This window comes from Pseudonaja textilis, chromosome 5, assembly GCF_049901715.1.
Source record: "Pseudonaja textilis isolate UNSWEBS1 chromosome 5, rPseTex1.2, whole genome shotgun sequence".
In the NCBI taxonomy this organism is placed as follows: Eukaryota; Metazoa; Chordata; class Lepidosauria; order Squamata; family Elapidae; genus Pseudonaja; species Pseudonaja textilis.
In genome coordinates this window covers 61765302-61784054 of record NC_141994.1, presented here as the reverse complement: position 1 = coordinate 61784054, position 18753 = coordinate 61765302, and the positions used below count along the sequence as shown (strand labels likewise).

The window sequence follows — 18753 nt, the reverse complement described above, 5'->3', positions numbered from 1 at the left end:
TCACGTAATATCACTGCGCTGGTAGCAGCCCTGAAGAAGACCAGCAATCAGGTCACTGATGAACTCCACATCATCATTGTAAAGAGCTGCTTCAAGTTCCTAATGAGAAAAAGAATGAGTAAATAAATTTCTAAATTCTTTCCTGGCTGGTGAAAAAAGATTGGGCAATTTACATGCAACTACGATAATCAACATAAGAACAATAATTTGTATTGTTTGTATATTTTGTACATTTTTCCATCCTCGGTATCAACATCAAGAAAAGAATTGGGGAAAAATGGAAATGGAAGAAAAAACATCTGAATATTACATTCAAAGTGTTAGAAAAGGGGTCTCAAACATCACATTGCAGAATATATTACTATTCTACATTAGGCAACATACATTTGCTTTCATTAACCATCAATAGTCATTTTAATTTATTAATTATATTATTGATTTAATTGTTCATAAGTACATTTGTTGCATTATTGTATGTGAATAAATGTGGTCCATTAATCAGTACATTTTATATAAAGTGGCCTACAGATACATTTGAGTTTTATATCCCTGTATTAGAAAACTGATTAATCTCACAGCATAATTAATGGAAATGGATATGAATATATGGAACTGAAGGTGGTTCTGAATAACGTAATAATATATTAAATTTATATACTGTTCAACCCTAGCAACTCTGGACAGTTTACATATTGTTAAAAACATTTCAAAAAAAGTACCAATACAAGAAACAAAGGAACAAAGATGGCAGACAAAATAAACCCAGATGGGTACAAGGAAAAGGAAGAAAAGGGTGTCCACTATCTCATCAAAAGCCTGTGAAAAGAGCCATATTTTCAGGCTCTTTGAAATGCCAGTAAAATAGGGCTTTTGAATTACAGGGGAAACATCATTCTGGGGTTGGGCGTGCATAGAGAAAGTGTGCTCTAGGATCCAAAACGGTGGCACTGTTCAATTGATGGACCAAATGTGACAGAGTATAACATGAAGAAAAAATGCATGAAAATAAGTAGAATGTTTGCTGAAAGTTCAGCATTAAGCAGAGAATTGTATACTTATGGTTCCTTGCATACTTATGTTAAATGTATAAAAAATCTTGTTGCCTTTTGGGTTGTTTGAGAACATGCAGTAACATAATTCTGCAAGCAGATTATGCTGGAGAACCTGAATGATTTGATCATATGACAGAAAAAATAAATATATTGAAGACCATCTTTGTATTTATGCCAATAATAATGGATTAAGCAAAAGCAAGTTATGCATAAATGTTGAATAATCAGAGTGGGTGAATCTACTTTGGTAGATTATTTACAAAAAGGATGAGGGAGTGGTTGGAAAAACTTTTAAGAAGAGAATATGATTCTGCATACTTTGTTACATAGAAATGAGAGTTGGTATGATAGGAAAAACATGATAGTGGGAATGATGAAACAAAAAGGAAAAAAATAAACAAATTGGTAATCAATTAATATGAATAGAATATAAAATGAGTAATTAATGTCAAAGAAGGATGTGAAGATGTTCAAAGAAATAAAAGAGCATCAATTGGCAAAACAAATGCAAAACTTGAGAATTAAAAATAGACCAAGAAGGTTTTGGATGGACGGTGTTGATGAGATTCTGAAAAAAGAGCGCCATGAACTGTGAACACAATATAGGAATATAGGAATATGGCTATAGAAAAATTAAAAAAATGATTTACAAAGATAGAATGGAATGGAAAGTATAGTGAATGCTCTAAACAGATTTGGTTAATGTGGTTTTTTTCCTCTTTTTTCTCTTCCCCTATTTTTTTTACTCTTTTTTGTGTCTTACACAATATTGCTTTACTTGAAAGAGATTAACATGAGAGGTATATAAATTTGCTATTGTTGATATTACTGTTTTATTTTAAAATAGCCAGTTTTATAGATGTTGAGGCACTTGGTTAGAAAGCTGGGGACCATGAGTTCTAGTCCCACCTTGGGCATGAAAATCAACTGGGTAACTTTGTCCAATCACTCTCTCTCAACCCACCCACCTCACAGGTTTGTTGTTGTGGGGAAAATAGGAGGAGGAAGGAGTATTAGTACGTTCACCACCTTGGGTTATTTAAAAATAATAATAAAAGTGTGATTTAAAAAAGTAAAGAAATATAGTAAATTATTATTACTATTTAAGCATCTCTTTAAAGTTTTCACCCTATTTATCTTCAAATCAATAAAGTTTCTCTTGCATTATGTTTTTGCACTGTTTTCATTTTGCCTTTCCAATTTCCCATTTTAAACTTTGTTGTTTAAGGATGCTTTATAAGCATATACATGAACAAAAAACAGTTCATATATATCTTTTCCAAAATGACCTTCCTCTTCCCATCCTTCTAAGGCAGGGATCTCCAAATCCCGGGCCACAGCTTGTTAGGAACCGGGCCGCACAGCTCGAGGTGAGTGCCAGGCAAGCAAAACCAAAACCACCACCACCACCACCACCACCACCAGTAGTCCATGAAAAAATTGTCTTTCATGAAACCAGTGCCTGGTGCCTTTGACTGCTGCACTAGGAAAATCTAATATGTTCTCTTGAAAAACACTGAGGAAAAAACTCTAAAACTATCTGTATTATTCTGTGGCCAGATTTACTCCCATTCTTTTCTTAGCTTATGGATCTTAGTATATGTTTGCAGTTATATAGAATATTTAATGACAGATGTTTGATTGCAAATGTCCCACTGAAAACTATGGCATATATATGGTATATAGCTTTCTATAAACCTGATTTTTAAAATTGAAAGTTCTTGGCTTTAGCATATACTTGTGACTATGTGGGCAATATTTAAAATCTCAGAAGCCAGAAGAGTTTCTCACCCAATGACAGATGTCAGCTTTCAGTGCTTTTAAAAGTCGTCATGTTCTCAGCATGATCAAAAAGTCAGAATGCTTACCTGTAACTGCAGTTCTTCAAGTGGTCATCTGTGCATTCATACAGATGGTTGGTGCATCTGTGCACATCAGAATCTTCTAGTGCTTTGCAGGCCATTTTAGCAGAAGCTCACCCTCTAGCACACATGCTCCTGGATATTGTTTCCATCCGTCCCCTCAGTTTTTCAAGATCATCATAGCTGCTCTTAGGAAAAAAGGCTCCTTAGCAGAAGTATCTGCAGAGGGGAAGTTGTGTGAATTATGTAAATGCCAGATGACCACTCAAAAACGACAGTTACAGTTATGCAACCTGTTTTTTTTCTTCTTCATGATCTTTGTGCATCAGGCATTTGACCCTCAACCATTGCGGCCAAGTTGACAGGTGTTCCTGCCTGGAGGGTTATAATATGAGTTCTCAATTGCCCAATAATTTTGGTAGCTGCTTTTAGTTATATTGTTTACTTTTGACTGTATGCTGTACAGAGTCATGATTGTTTGATTGGACAGCCATATAAATCTGAAAAATAGATAATCACAATGGTGGTATGGACGAAGTTTTAGTCATGTGAGATGAGAAGACTTTCCTACTAATGTAAGAATTCACTCTTAATCTGACATGTTGAATTAAAAAATACAATTGTGACTAAGTTATGGCTTTATATGAAACAAGTAAGAAAACAACTGACGTAAGAGAAGGAGTTGCAGGTCCAAGAGTGGAGTTAAAAGAAGGATCATCTTAGAATCCCTATGTAGCCACCAGTGGACTAGGTCCAACCCCCCTTGAATTCTCTTGACCCTTACCTAATTCCAAGTAGGTGCTATTAGTTGGGAAGATACCTCTGCATAGGCATTTTAACAATAAATCATTTTAATTGGATGTGTGGATTCATGTGTGGATTTGATCTTTTGCAACTAACAGCCACAAGAAAGGTTGCTGAAAAAATATTGGCTAGATCTGAATAGAAAGAGTTCCATCTTTTGGAAATTGACATAAGAATGGGTATATTTATTAATGACCCAGAAAACAGAGAAAAGACACATGAAATTATAAAAGTGAGCAGTCTGCCTATATAAAGACTCAAATTTTATGCATTTCAAATATGTAGATAAAGTATTTCAATAACTTTAGATGGAGTTGAGTAGAAAGTAGCAAACATGATAGGAATAAAATTCTGGAACAATTTTAGGAAATAAATTTGTTCTAATGTTAAGCATCAGTTTTCTATGTTAAGTATGAAAAAAGATCAAACAACTCTAACAGTGTATACCTCATTGACCTGACAAGCCAAAATGATTGTAACAAGGAAAGCAGCATTAAAAGTTGGTAGGCAATATGTATCTGCCAGAAGAGTAAATATTTGCTAGTAAATATGGCTTATAAGAGACTGAGTGAGAGAATTTCATGCTGAATATGAGAATACAAATCTAGTATTCTTTTTAGAGGAGTGAGAGAAAGTATCAGAAAATGGGAGAGGACTAGATGATAAAAAGTAGCAAAAGTTGCCAAATACAATAGGACTATAAGACAGTGGAACGGTGGAAAATCTACTGTAAGAGATAGTTCTTCAAGCAAATAAAATAGCTCAAAAGCTAAGATCAGCAACACAACATAATAACTTTCATGATTATCAAGCATACAAAAAAGTGTACTTTCCTGCTAATTCTTTGGGTGACAAATGTATTGCAAAGAACAGACCTGTGTGTGTGATTTTATAGTTTTATAGGTTACTAAATGTCTATCTGCTCAGACAATCAAGCAAATGACCTTGATATTGGTTAAAAATTGGAGGAACAAATCAAAACAATACTGCTTTTGATGCCAACCTAACCAAAAAGACATGATCAATACTTTCCAGAAGAATGTTCAAGGAAGCAGTAAATAGTAGTGATGTGGGTTTCAATTTTCCCCAACATCTTGCTGAGAGACAGTAAGCCAAGCATAGTCTAAAGGCCCTTTCCCTTCCATTGAAGTCCTATCTTTTCCAGATGACATGGACTTAATTATTCATAGGGATGACATTCCAGTATGCAACTATGGATAACTGACAACTTGAACCTGTGGGAATTGAAGGATTAAGTTTGAACCCTCAAAAATGCTTGAAAAAAAATTAACAAAAAATAAAAATCAGAATTGAGAATGGTGTACCTTGGCCACCTTATATTTTGTGCTTCCCATATCTTCTTTTAGCCAAAATAAAGAATCCAAAATAAAGAAACATAAATTTTCTTCACTGCTGGAGATAGCTGGCCCTTGTTCTTTCTTTTCAGAGCATGTGCAATGATGTTCAATATAGGCTTGATCATTCAATCTTCTGTAGTACTGCTGAACACCAAAAAGTAAAGCTTCCTTGGCTGTTTTGAAATTCAAAATGTTTCTCATTTCTGATGAGGAAATGACCTGCATTTGCTTCCAGAACACTTATTCATAAGCATTGAAGACTTGCTATTTATTTGTTTGTTGGCCACCCATCACCATGACAGTTCTGAGTAGTTAGCAACTATTAAAAACATAATAATGGATAGAAAAAAGATCTGAAATAAAAAACCAGTCTCTCTGGAGTTTAACAACTTCACAAGCTCCAGCTAATGATCCCATGCCTGGGAACACATTTGTCTGTCTCTTTAGGGCTTTTCAAAAAACACTAGGGCTGGGGCTAACCTAATCTTAAAGGGAATGGTCTTCCCAACAGAAAAGGACCCTTTAAGATCCCCCAAGGGGAATGCTATGCTTTATATTCTTTGGATTCATGAACTGTTAAGATTCAGTGGTATATGTGCCACCACATGTCCAATGATATTTCTCCTGCCCATGTGATACCGTAGAGGCTGTAATAATTTTTCAATACTTGAATGCAGACTTTGATGACTTGTAAACCAACATCTTCCATTACAAATCACTTGTATAGTGGCAGTTGTTTTTCAGGGATTACTTAATGACTCTAGGCTTGGTTTTCCATTCAAAAGGCTGAGGGTCCTTTCCATCCATTTCAAACTAATATACTAATGTTACTTTTCTTTATGAAGTGGACATGGATTCACAATGACATAGAATAGATACTGCACAATCCAGACACTCTGCATTCTCTCTCAAGGATAAAACTTTGTGTAAATATTTACCACTTCCCTCAGTAGGGTTCTCAGTATGTGTTTGCTCCTTTTCACTGTGGAGGAAGTAATATCAAGGAATATTAGAGCGTTATAAATCATCTTGCTTTTGTTTATTTTATTTATTTTATTAAATGGATTTATATGGCTGCCTAATTCACACAGGGTGACTCCAAAGTAATTTGGTGATTACTGTGAAATGGGGATTCACAACTCCAGCTGCGAATTTCTGCATATATATAAAATGGTGAGTGGATCAGAATCATGCAGAGAAAGCAGTGGACATAACCATCTATTTACTAAAGATAACTAATTGTGGTCCATATTTATCAAGCACAAATATGTGAAACTATGGAAAATAAGATCCACCTGTACCTTTTACTTCATTATGAGAAGAGATTGTCTGGATTTATCATTTAACTTTTCAAAAGCTGATGGCATTTAGGAAATAGGTCTTAGAAAAGAATGCACTGTTGGCATTGAAGCTGTTTCAAATGAGTGCTATGCCACAGATAGCTTATTGATGAAAAGCAAGAAATAATCATTTATTTATATATTTAATTTGTTGCCAAACTCCATCATAAGTTTTCACTTGTTTAATAAATCTAGAAACATCAATTCAGCCATATATTTTGCAAATTCTTATTTCTGCCTCCCTAAAGTAAATAAAACAAAGTGGCCATTGATTAATGCCATTTGCTACCACATGAGGAAAAAATAAACCACCTACACTAATCAAAATTCATAAAAATGAAAAACTGAGTTGAGGTACCCAAGTATTCTTCTGCTAAAGAAAATTTATGGAAATTAACTGAAATGAAACTGAAGGGATAGGTGGGAACAAATGTGTGCTAGAGGTGACAGTTCTTCACAGCTCTAAAAAGTTCCAGTTTGGGCTCTGCAGAGGCACATCGTCCATGTATGATGCACAGAGACTATGAAGAAGAACCAGAAGTAATTATAAAAACAAATTAAAAACAACTGAATTTGTATAATTTATATAGGCTGCATTTTTGATGGTACAGACACTTTTCTTTTAGGATTGATAACCATAAACAGTTTCATATATTCAGTGGTGTTTCATAAGCAATGCATGCCACCTGAAGACAAATATTAAGGGTGCACCCAACCAAAGCCTATATATGCACATACACCTCAAGGAGTCATTAATTTGCCCTCCTTCCAACTTCTTTCGGAGTTCTTCCAACTTTTACGGAGCTTCATATTACAAATAAGTAAATATTCTTTCTTTTTAGTAGCTGGCTATAAAGGCACAATTGCTTTCCTACCTCTACTGTAGTCCAACTAGTTGTTCTTTTTAGCATTTGTCCCACATGGTTGTAGGAACCAGTTCTTTTTGCACCACAATCAGCTAGTTCAGGGCTGTGAAACTCGCAGCCCAGATGCATCATGCACTGGCCACACCCATGTCTGGTTTAGTGAAGGGGGGAAGTTCTGATACATCACATGAGGGCACTGTGATGACGTGAGTTTGACACCCCTAGCCTAATCAGCTGGCCTAATTTGCAAAGCCTGATGCTGATTACAGAGAGGAAGTGTTTGGCCCAGCTGGTGTCATTGCCTAAGTAAAGAGTAAAACCTGGCTTGCCCTGCTCCTAGTCTACCACTTAACCATTACACACCATGATGGCACTTTTATTCTAATGCATGAGGGTCAAACTTGCCACATCATGTTGCCATCAAATGATGTTTCGTGACATTTTTTCCATTTGTGGAGCTGAGATGGGCATGGCCTGCATGTGATGCATTGCGCCACCAGTTTGACACCCCTGTTCTAGTGCAACTACACTGCCTCATAGTCCCTGAGTAATCACCTACTCCAGCAGAGGTTCCAGTTTATTCATATACTTTTGTCAGATAAAATAATGGGCAGAAACATTCTGCTTTCTCAATTTCCCCTGACAGATTCAGGGAAAAAGGAAAGATACTGTGAACACGGCTATTATTAATATAAAACATATGACTTATGTTCCCATGCATTCTTGTGGTTTGCTTGTTTCTTTAATGCATGAGTGATACAGTCTCAATGGGACCCAAAAATCTTTGAAATGTTTTCAAGAAACAAATTTGGAGAGCCCTCTTCATTTTTAGGGAGGATGGCTAGGAGCAGAGGAAGCCCATTCAAATGGACACTGCCTGTTCTAAATGGAAGAAAGACACCGAAACAAATTTACACGTTTCCTGAACACTGCATGTCTATGTTAGCACTGGATTCTTTCTCACCATAGTCATAACATCGGCCTTTGGAAAAATAAAACGAATTCTGCAAACATTGTATCCTACTTATGCTGCACATTGTGCTGTCCTGCTCCCCCCCCCCCCCGCCCCAGACAGCAAGAGTTCTTCTACAGGTGTTCATTCAAACCTTACAAACAGGTCCTCAGAAAGTATTTCCAATTGAACAGCTTGGATTCCAAGCTCAGCATGGCAAGAGTCACTGGGTAACTGAGTCTAACAAACATGTACAAAGGCCAGGAAAGCAGTCCACAATTCAGACAGGTCAGCACATAAGGCACAGAATTGGACATGTTGCTCTAGCAAAGCTCAAGTCTTCAGGGAGGGATTAAGTAGGCAACACAACGCAGTCCTTCATGAGACGCAAGGTTGCCTCCTCATGAGTAGCCTAGCTAACCAGCATTGTGCCTGTCTCCTCTCTACCCTACGTGTCCTTGGATCCTGATGTGGACTCCACCTCTTCATGGATGGCAGCTGCTGCCAGTCCTTGCCTGGAGCCTCCTGATCAACTTACTGTTGCTGTGGTTCACCGAGCTCAGCCTCTCCTTCGTGGGATTAATAGTTGAGGCTGCTGTCAGGCTAGCACTCTCCAAGTCCCAATTCTGACCAACACTTGGCAGAGGAAAGCCCAGAGCCAACTCAAACTCATATCCCGAACTCCGAAGACAGGTCCAGGGGAGGATCCATGACATATAGCAATAGCACTTAGACTTATATACCGCTTTATAGTGCTTTACAGCCCTCTCAAAGCAGTTTACAGAGTCAGCCTATTGCCCCCAACAATCTGGGTCCTCATTTTACCCACCTCGGAAGGATGGAAGGCTGAGTCAGCCTCGAGCCTGGTGGGATTTGATCTGCCAAATTGCACTAGGGAGTAGCTTGCAATATTGCACTCTAACCACTGCGCCACCGAGGCTCTATATTATACAAGTGTGTCTTCTTGTCATTTTGAAACCATGCCTGGTAGGAAAAGAAAAAGAAAAGAAAGTAACCCAGAGTCTGGGTTACTTTCCTAGTGGGAGTTAGTAGATTAAAAGAATGTGACAGGCTCCCTCCTTTTTCTGAAAGTTTGGCAGAAATCAGGTAAATACTTGGAAAAACATATCAAATATTCAGAAAATTTGATCTGACACACAAATTTTATCATCTCAGAAAATAAAAATAAAAATATCACAATTTACCAATATGCAGCATATGCTGACAGCTACAAAAGCAAATTTAGCACAACACTGGAAAAGAGCTTTGCCAATAATACCATATTGGAAGATCAAAATTGGAGAATATACTGCAATAGTAAAATTAACAGAATACATCCACAACAGAAGTCAAATTTAAGCAAACATTAGATACCAGGGCAAATGTAGGCATTGGGAATATGGTGGTGGTGGTGGGGAATTATGAAACAATGGTTTATTCTATTGCCAATATCTAATGTAGCCTCTTCTTCCTTGTATTTCAGTATTGGAACAATAAAAATGTAGAAAATAGTAAAAGAAAAATCTCAGGTAAAAGGATTTTTTTTGTGTGTGTTTTTTTTTTGCAGAAAATCATGTCTGAGTAAGAGTGAGGGAAAGTTGACACCCTAAGGAAGTGGGGTAGATTCTGATTGGCTAAACGTGCTCAAGCAGAAGCTGGAAGTTAAGTTAGAAATTATTTCACAAAAGGTTTGTTGTGCTTGGATAAGTTAAATTGTTAAGGAGTGCTTCTGAGGAGCTTATATGGATGTGAATCCTATATACTGCATAGCCAAGAGCCAGATTTATTGTATTGTAAGGACAGAAAACCAGAAAAAGAATTATTGGGATAATAAAGAAATAATGCCAGTTTAGGCGAACAAGGGTAACATTAAAACTTCCATATGTGTTTAAACAAATGACAAAAATACAAGAGGAAAGTTATAGCCTAACATTGAATGAATCAATGAATGAAGAGATTTTATTTACTTCAGGGTTCAGCTTTGAAATAGCTACCACTGCCATATCAATCCTTAGTTTTTCCTTCTTCTCTTGAACACTAAGCTGTGATCTCAAAAATTTAAACCTTGCCAAATGCTTTGAGGTAAGAGCAGAAAAGTACAGGAGGCAGCAAATCAGCACAGGGTACATAAAGTACTGAAATGGTAGAATGAGGTCCAAAGTGGACATATGTAGTTTCTCTCCACTCCTCTATATACTATTCACAGAGCAGCAGCCAGGGAAAAAAGGCACATTCTTTCTTCCTTCAGCTGGCGTCACAGCTCATTAAGGAAAAGCCTGTTTAATGTCTCTCCCTCCCCAACTTTTCTTCATGACAATTCACTTGAAGATTTCCAATGGCCATTGGGAAAACATACTGTTGATTCACCTGTCCAAAGAAAAGAATGGCCTGCAACACAGCTAAGATGAAGATAGAAAATACAGTAAAAGAAGCAAAAACAATTATTAACCATGTGATAAATTTAAAGTCCATAACAGAGTAATAACTTTGTCATTTATTTGGGATGAACCCAGTAATTACTCAGCTATAAAAAGAAGGTGTATATAAAGTTGTAGGCTAGAGAAGCTATTTAGTTTTATTGCTTATTAAATTATGGCTACACTGATTTCGTAACTGTAGTTCAGGAGCTATCCCTATTTTAGAGCTGAGAATTTACAAGAAATACTTTAGCGAACAAGAAAAATTAAGCGAATGCCTAACATGATGAATTAGAATTAGATTGACATTTAAATATTTCTAAAATTGTCCCAGAATGATACAGAATAGCAACAGTCAATTTGTACATGTCATGCTGAGTATTAAAGAAGATGAAATCTGAGGGCACTGATGTGGGAAAAACTAGTATAGTGAAACAGCAGATCCTGTAATGGTCTGAATCTTCATATCCAGATCCTACTTCCTGCTTTGGAATAGCAGCGTGATGATTCTTGCTGCTACTATCTTCCAGGGACTGCCTCATTGGATGTCCTCTCTTTTACTGGTGGAAAAAAAAAAAAGGATACTTCCAGCCTTCAATGCCTTTTTGCTAATTAATTGATTAAAAACACTCCCCCATGTAAGCTCTTGGCCATATAGCTATGTAAGTCTATAGAAAGAACAAATCCCCAGATTTTCTTTAGTTTAATTATGGCTGTCAGTTATTGCAGAAGAATTGAGTTTCCTTTGTCATTGGCCATGCATTTTAAATATTACTACTTTCTAGCATTCAGATGCTTAGGTGAAACCACTATAAGTACAATGAAAAAGTTTCCATGTGAGGCCCCATACAATATGGTAGGGTCTTGGTTATTCTTCAATTCAAAAGTTTACTATATTTCCAGTACTAAAAGCTTGAAAACATATTTGGAAAACAATGGGATAGAAATTTAATTGAAACGTTATGCATGATACTTTTGGATAATCCCAGTCTGAAAATTACAAATAAGTCTCCTTTTTAAATGAATGGATGAATAGGGGTATCACTCACATCACTGCAATCACAATTTTTAAGCTACCGTATTTGAATTCTTACAAAAGGAATTTGGACTAATTGAAAGTTTAGGGTGTCAAGATACCCCATTACAACAACATCTAATTTTACAATTTGATTCAGGCATCTCAGCTATGTTTAAAACTCATGAACCATAATTAATACAGAAATTCATACTGATGATTCCAAACTTACAAGTTATTCTAACAAATACTGTAAAACTGAATTGCAATTAAACAAAGTTGACATATTCCATAGTGACAATCCAATGACATAATTGCAGTATCTCAGTTGTTGGAGAATGAAATAGAAGTTGCAATTGCAATTAAACAAAGTTGACATATTCCATAGTGACAATCCAATGACATAATTGCAGTATCTCAGTTGTTGGAGAATGAAATAGAAGTTGGTGCTTGTATTTAGAACACCAAATAATCTCTTAAAGTAGGAACAAACAATCCACAGGAAGCTCCCCAGCTTCCTTGTAGCCTCTGGAATCTTCAAGGAAAACCTGATTTTCTTTTAATTTTTAAAATCAGCTTTCAGTAATTTTTAATGGTACAAGACGCGATTAAAAGAGAAAAAGGGTAAAATGCAAAGGCTTAATGCACCCATTTTACTTTGGGGAAGCAAGGGGGAAAAGGAGTTTGGATCTCTTCAATCAGAAATATATTCAATGTGTCTCATGGAAAAAAATAATCCATATGGAAGCATGAGCACAGTCACCTCCATTCCATTTTTACATTAAAGTAAAGCAAGAACTATTAAACATATAGATCAATCTTTTATAGATTATCCTTCCATGATAACTGGTAATGCTCAGATTACTATACTGTACCAAAATTCTTTCTAAAAATCAACAGATGTGAGGGGGGTTTCTTTTCTATAAACCCATCTGCTTAGTTGCAAGCAATTTGATAAGAATAGTTACAATTTGTAATAAATTTCCCTTCTAAATTTATCTGGTTTTCAGATAAATTTAACCATAACTTTAGTTTTATTCTTCTAGACTTTCATCTATAGGAAATTTACACTAAAAAAATCTCAATATTACCTACTTTCAATAAAAGTGCTTTATGGCTTCCTGAACAGAAAATTCCTCTGCTGCTCCCACTAGACTAGAACAATACATTACTATCTCAAAACCAAGAATAGAAAGTAATACAGACATTTAAATCTATAGTCATTTCAAGAAAACTGTTTTTGGCATCTTTTCCATGAAAAACAAGTGATGCTGAAGAATCCAGCCATTCTACTATTACCTCACCGAAAACCAGAAAAAATATTCAAAGTGTTCTAAAAGGCAACATACATGTGTATGTTTATTACATATTACAATATACACATATTATTAGAAACCAAATAGAAGTTGAAGAAGGAAGAAAATTGTTTCTTGTTGGATTTACTTTTAATGACATGGCTATTTCCAGACTTCACAGCTTTGGTTCCTTCCCCTAGCCTGTTTTAAACTACTCATGCGAGGCTATTTAGATTGCATTAGATCAAGGGCATAATGTTACAATGAGGCTTAGCTGAGGTGTGAGGTAATTGCTTTGAGACAAAGAGAAGGTTATAAACTGAAAGCAGAAACTAAGAATTTCCCCCCACCCAAGGATATGCAAGGCTTTTTTTAATAACAGAATGTTGCTTGTTATCATGAATGATAAGCAGAATGAAATGACTTAGCTAGTCTCTAAGAGTAGTACAATTGTATTGAAGTTTTTTTTTTTAAAAAAAAACTGAACACTTGGCATGAAGCAGCTAAAATAATGCCTCACCTAGAAAAGCTACTGCACCAAGTGTACTGATCATTAACGTGCCCAAGCGTGACACACTTCTTTTAGCCTACAGACAAGATATGATAAATTCTATTTTTCCTTCATATTTTTTCTATTATCTTTGTCAACTAAGGAGATATGAGATATAGTTTCCCAAAAAATAAACTACAGCTCTTTCAAAGAAGCATGAAGTAATACTGATGGGAGATTTTAATTATCGTCATACCTCTTGAGGGACAATCTCTATCAAAAGTGCACTTTCTAAATAACTCCCTGACCTAGTATGCTAACAAGTTTTTATTCAGAGAATGGACGAAAGCACAAAGGAATTAACTACCCTTGACTTGATCAAACTCTAGCCAGCAGAAAATATCAGGTAAATTCTATTGTTTATAACACCCATAGCATCGCTATAATATGTGATAAAGATGAAGTATCCCATGATATTCTGATTAATAAATACAATTTTAAACTGCATGGCATATCTACTGCAGAGATAAGTACAAAACAGATGATCCCAGAGTATTTCTAATTTCTATACTTAGATGCCTCCTGGGTATCCAGTAGAAGTTCTCTAAAGCTTTTAAGCCTACTGACAACATGTAAATAGGATCAAAGCTATAACATTTTGGAAATGTACACTTCCTAGTATGCAAATGAAAAAAACAAAGTAGCAATGTTTTTATTGTGCTGCTGGATTGTCCATGGCTTCCATCTCACGAGCACAAAAAACAACAACTTTTCTAATCTGAATCCAAACACATTCAAAAATTCCTGTAATTTGTTTTCCAGAAGTCCTATTTCTATATATATTAATCTTCCTCACATATTCAAACCAGACAAAAGTATTTTCAAATTTGAATAATTCAGTGAGATTATCCACTATAAGCAATAAAATGTATTTATAACCTGAATTGTCATTAATATATTATAGTGTTCACAAATAATCCAGAATCTATTATTTAACCATTTGTTTTAATAAGACAGATATATATAATCACTGAAGAGTGTTTGCATTATGTAATAAACTAAGGGAAAGATCACAACCATTTGATTGTTCCTATTGAAATTTCAGAGTTCATATTTTGCATCTAACAAGCCCTCTGTCAGGATTTCGGCAGTTACTCCAATTAAATCATGAGCCTCAAGACACACTCCCAAAACTAAAAAAGATTTCTTTGAAGTTAACATTCTACGTCCGGCATTTACCTGGGCAGAGCCAACTCTGAGATATGTAATTCACTGTTATCCTTGATCCTGCACTCCCCCCCCCTCTGGGTGTATCATCCAACGAAAAAACGTCCATAGCCAAGAATCATCAATCATGCTCTCCAATTAGATTTTTGCAGTCATCTAATCAGTCTTTGAAGAAAATGTACTTTCAATTCCACACTGGTGCCTGCTCTTTGAAACTCCCCCACTTCTTTCTGTTGTCAACTATAAAACGTGTATACAAAATGTTTTATGAGTTGATAACCTCACTTAGCTAGCTAGCATTTTGAATTACAGGTAGTCTTCAACTTACAACAGTTCATTTAGTGACCGTTTGAAGTTACAACGGTGCTGAAAAAGTGACTTATGACCATAAGTGACTTATGACCATTTATCACACTTATGACCATTGCAGTATCCCCATGGTTATGTGATTTATATTTGGATGCTTGACAACTGGTTCATGTTTACAACGGTTACAGTGTCCTGGGGTCAATGTGATCCCCTTTTGCAACCTTCTGACAAGCAAAGTCAATGGGGAAGCCAAATTCACTTAACAATCCTGCTACTAACTTATCAACTGCAGTGATTCACTTAACAAATGTGGTGAGAAAGGTCCTAAATTGGGGCAAAACTCACTTAACAAATTTTTCACTTAGCAACATAAATTCTGGGCTCAATTGTGATTGTAAGTCAAGGACTACCTGTATAGAACCACAAGTAATTTCAGACTTAAGAGACTGATATAAAACCAGTGGTGTGCGGCAATCAGCTTGGATCAGCTCATGAGAGTCAGTTGATGAAAAGTCTGGAATTTTGTGAACAAATGGATCACAGTTGTGAGTGTCAATGCCTAGTGCTCCAATTGCTGCAGCTTAGTGGCAGCCAAGTGAATTCAGCAGCATAGCACTCTGTAAAACCCACTATCAGTCAGTGTGAAGTTTAAGGTATCATCACTGATTTCTGTTCCTTTATTCAAGTAATGTTTTAGGCAGGTGCCTAGAGGGAAGACTCACGCCTCCCACTCAGAAGGTTGAGAGTTCAATCCTAGGCAGTGACAGACGTTTATCAGTGTGCAAAGAGAAAATATCTGCTGTTGTACTCCAGCGACATTCAATCACCCCAACTCCACCCTGATAAAAAGGGATTACAGGGTTGAAAAAGAAAAAAAAATAAAGTGATATTTGAAAATTACCTGAAATCTACACTGCTTTGAAATATGACATAATATTCTGCAGCTACTTTCTATATAGCCCAACATTTGGAACTTTTATTCATTTAGTTCATCTATAAAAGAGCCTAATGCTGGGAACGACTAAGAGCAAAAGAAGAATGGGACGGTAGAGAATGAGGTGGCTGGATGGATTCACTGAAGCAGTCGGCATGAGCTTAAATGGACTCCGGGGGATGGCAGAGGACAGGAAGGCCTGGAGGAACATTGTCCATGGGGTCACAATGGGTCGGACACGACTTCGCAACTAACAACAACAATAAAGGAAATGCTTCGAACAAAAATGTAAAAATCTACAATAGATTTTTATATCACAATTCGATCACCCAGAACAAAACCTAGGGCTGGGATACAACTGCCTTTTTTATCCTCACAAAATAATGGCTTTTATGCACATGCTGTTGTATATAGTTGATGAATTGTTATGAAGCCTTGTACAAAGAATTAAGATAATTATTTCACTCATTATGCCAAACTGTTCTAGTTTCTAATAGTACTGTATATCATTCATACAGATTTGGCACAAACAAACTGCTGGAGAGAAAGCTACCAGCTGAAGACCAAACACTAAATCCTAAAGTAAGAAAGTTTAAAAGTAAGAAAGTTTAAGAACTGTATCTAAATATATTCACATTAATAAATTCCAAGGACACTAAATTGACATTCAAGAATATAAAAAGTATGAACAAAGTTAACTTTATCCTACTGTATATTAAAGAGCAGTTTTATTTTATTCTATGAAATAATAATGACTGTAAAGAACGTTTTGCAGACTTTTAATGAAATCCACAGTAAAATTCCAAGATATCCTAGCAAAGGTATAAGATCTATTAAGCCATCAACAAAAATGAAACAGCAATTAAAAATGATTAAAAAAGAATTCAGTATCAGAACTTCTATCAGGAAGATGACCAGCTAAGCTTTCGAAAAAATGATTCAAGTATCTTTTAAAGATCAATTAGATACTACATTTCTAAGGCTGGTTTCTTAATTCCAAGTGAGATTTACCATTTCCTGTTTTCCTGATGGTCCTATAGTGCTGCTTTGCTTCACTGAGCCATCATACTACACAGGATGCTAGTAAAATAAAACCAAACAGGCCCCGACCCTGTTGCTTAGTGACCAACACCATGCTCTCACAGCAGCTGACAGAAAAAGTAAGATTCTCATAGGAGTCATATTCTGCTAATCATAGCTGGGAAAAACATGCTTGTAAGAAACTGTTTGGAACTGTATAGAAACAGTGAGGTAACTAGGACACTCATGACTATCAGAAGCGTTCCCGGATTTAGGAAAAATGAAACTGGCATACCAGATGAAGTTGTATAAAGCTTCAGCTGCCTCCTGCTCTTCAAGCAGGAGCTCCCAAATTGCACATCTTGAAGGGAGAAGTGCTATCCCAATCAAGGTCAAAGATGGAATATCCACAGATGTGGGTGGTCCAAACACCCATAGTCACTTAAAGCTGATGTAAAGTTACCTGCAACTGACTGTAGCTGTTGCTGCATACCTGTATTGTGAAAGGTTGATGGGTAAGCATCAACTGCAGAGGGCTACACACGGGCTGACCCAAACAACTCCAACTGTGCATTGTGTGGAGGTGCATGCACTGCAAGCTGATTAGGTTCTGATTTGGGGCAGAAACATGATAAGTCTCATCCTCACTTGTCTGGCCCAGGTTTGAAAGTTATAATTGAGTGCATGTTTGATGATGCTAATCCCAAACTGTAGATGTCGAAAAGGAGGGAAAGAGAGTAGAACCCTGAAGGTGCCAAGAGAATGATCTCTATAAATAGCACCAACAGGAACCAGTCTTGCAAAAGGAAGACAATTACTATGATGCCCTCAATTGTGAACTTGTGGAGCTGGCTCAAGAGAATGCCATAGTTGTCAATATCAAAAACCACCAAGAGATCAAGGAGCACAAGAATGAATACACAACGTCAATCCTAGCTCCTTCATAGGTCTTCAACAAGCTAGGCTGGCTCAGCACTAAATCCCAGCCTGAAACCCAACTGAAACAGATCTGGATAATCTGTATCCTCCAGGGTTCTCCTCAATTGCAAACCAATTACTTTCTTAACAATCTTTCCCAAAAAGAGAAAGGCCTCTTGTGGAAGGGGCACACTACCACATCTTTCAAGGCAAAAGCTATCAACCCTCCCTCCAGGGAAACTGACACTGAAGCCTTGGCTCAAATCCGGGTTACCTGCCTGGCTGCTATTTATGACCCAGGAGAGGCTCAGTAAATAGGTGGCAAACTGACAGCGTAAATAACCTTGTCCATTTTACTAGAGTCACTAACCCAAAGTTATCTCAGATCACATTCCAGGCACCCCAGCCTGCCCTACCTACTCAAGACTCCAAGTTGGAGTGAATCTGAGTGATTTTATCCACCAGATAACCTGAATCCTCACAGTGGCCCAAGAGATATTCCAAGAGATCTTCCCTATCTGAAACAAACCCACTTAATGGCTAACAATGGACTTAAAAGATGGAAAAATATTGATGTTTTGCCACTCTTTATTCCCACAAAGTAATCTTAAAGTGGGCTATTTGCCTGTTAAGACTCATTTCCTCAAATGGCACCCCAGGAATCTCTCCTGGCACTTCATTTGACAGAGCCCATTGATAAACCAAAGTGCATCCCAGGATTGGAGCAGGAGGAGAGGCACATAGGAGAGATATGATCCAAGACTTCAGTCACCTGTTCCGTTCCAAGAACAGACTAGTCACTAGGGCTTTGGTTGAACCATTATGCTCCAAGTTCTCTCTGGAACCTTATTGGATTCATTAATCATTGGAAGGATGTTAGTGTTTGGGGACAAA

General features: G+C 36.6%; 1 protein-coding gene across 1 annotated transcript in view; it reads right to left on the bottom strand.

Annotated features, from left to right (window-relative positions):
• Positions 1 to 18753, bottom strand: part of CECR2 (CECR2 histone acetyl-lysine reader) — a 97780-nt gene that overhangs the window by 28985 nt on the left and 50042 nt on the right. The window contains exon 2 of the mRNA XM_087935610.1: positions 5 to 99. Within this exon, the coding sequence (XP_087791736.1) occupies positions 5 to 99 (95 nt within the window). The remainder of the gene's footprint in view (positions 1 to 4; positions 100 to 18753) is intronic.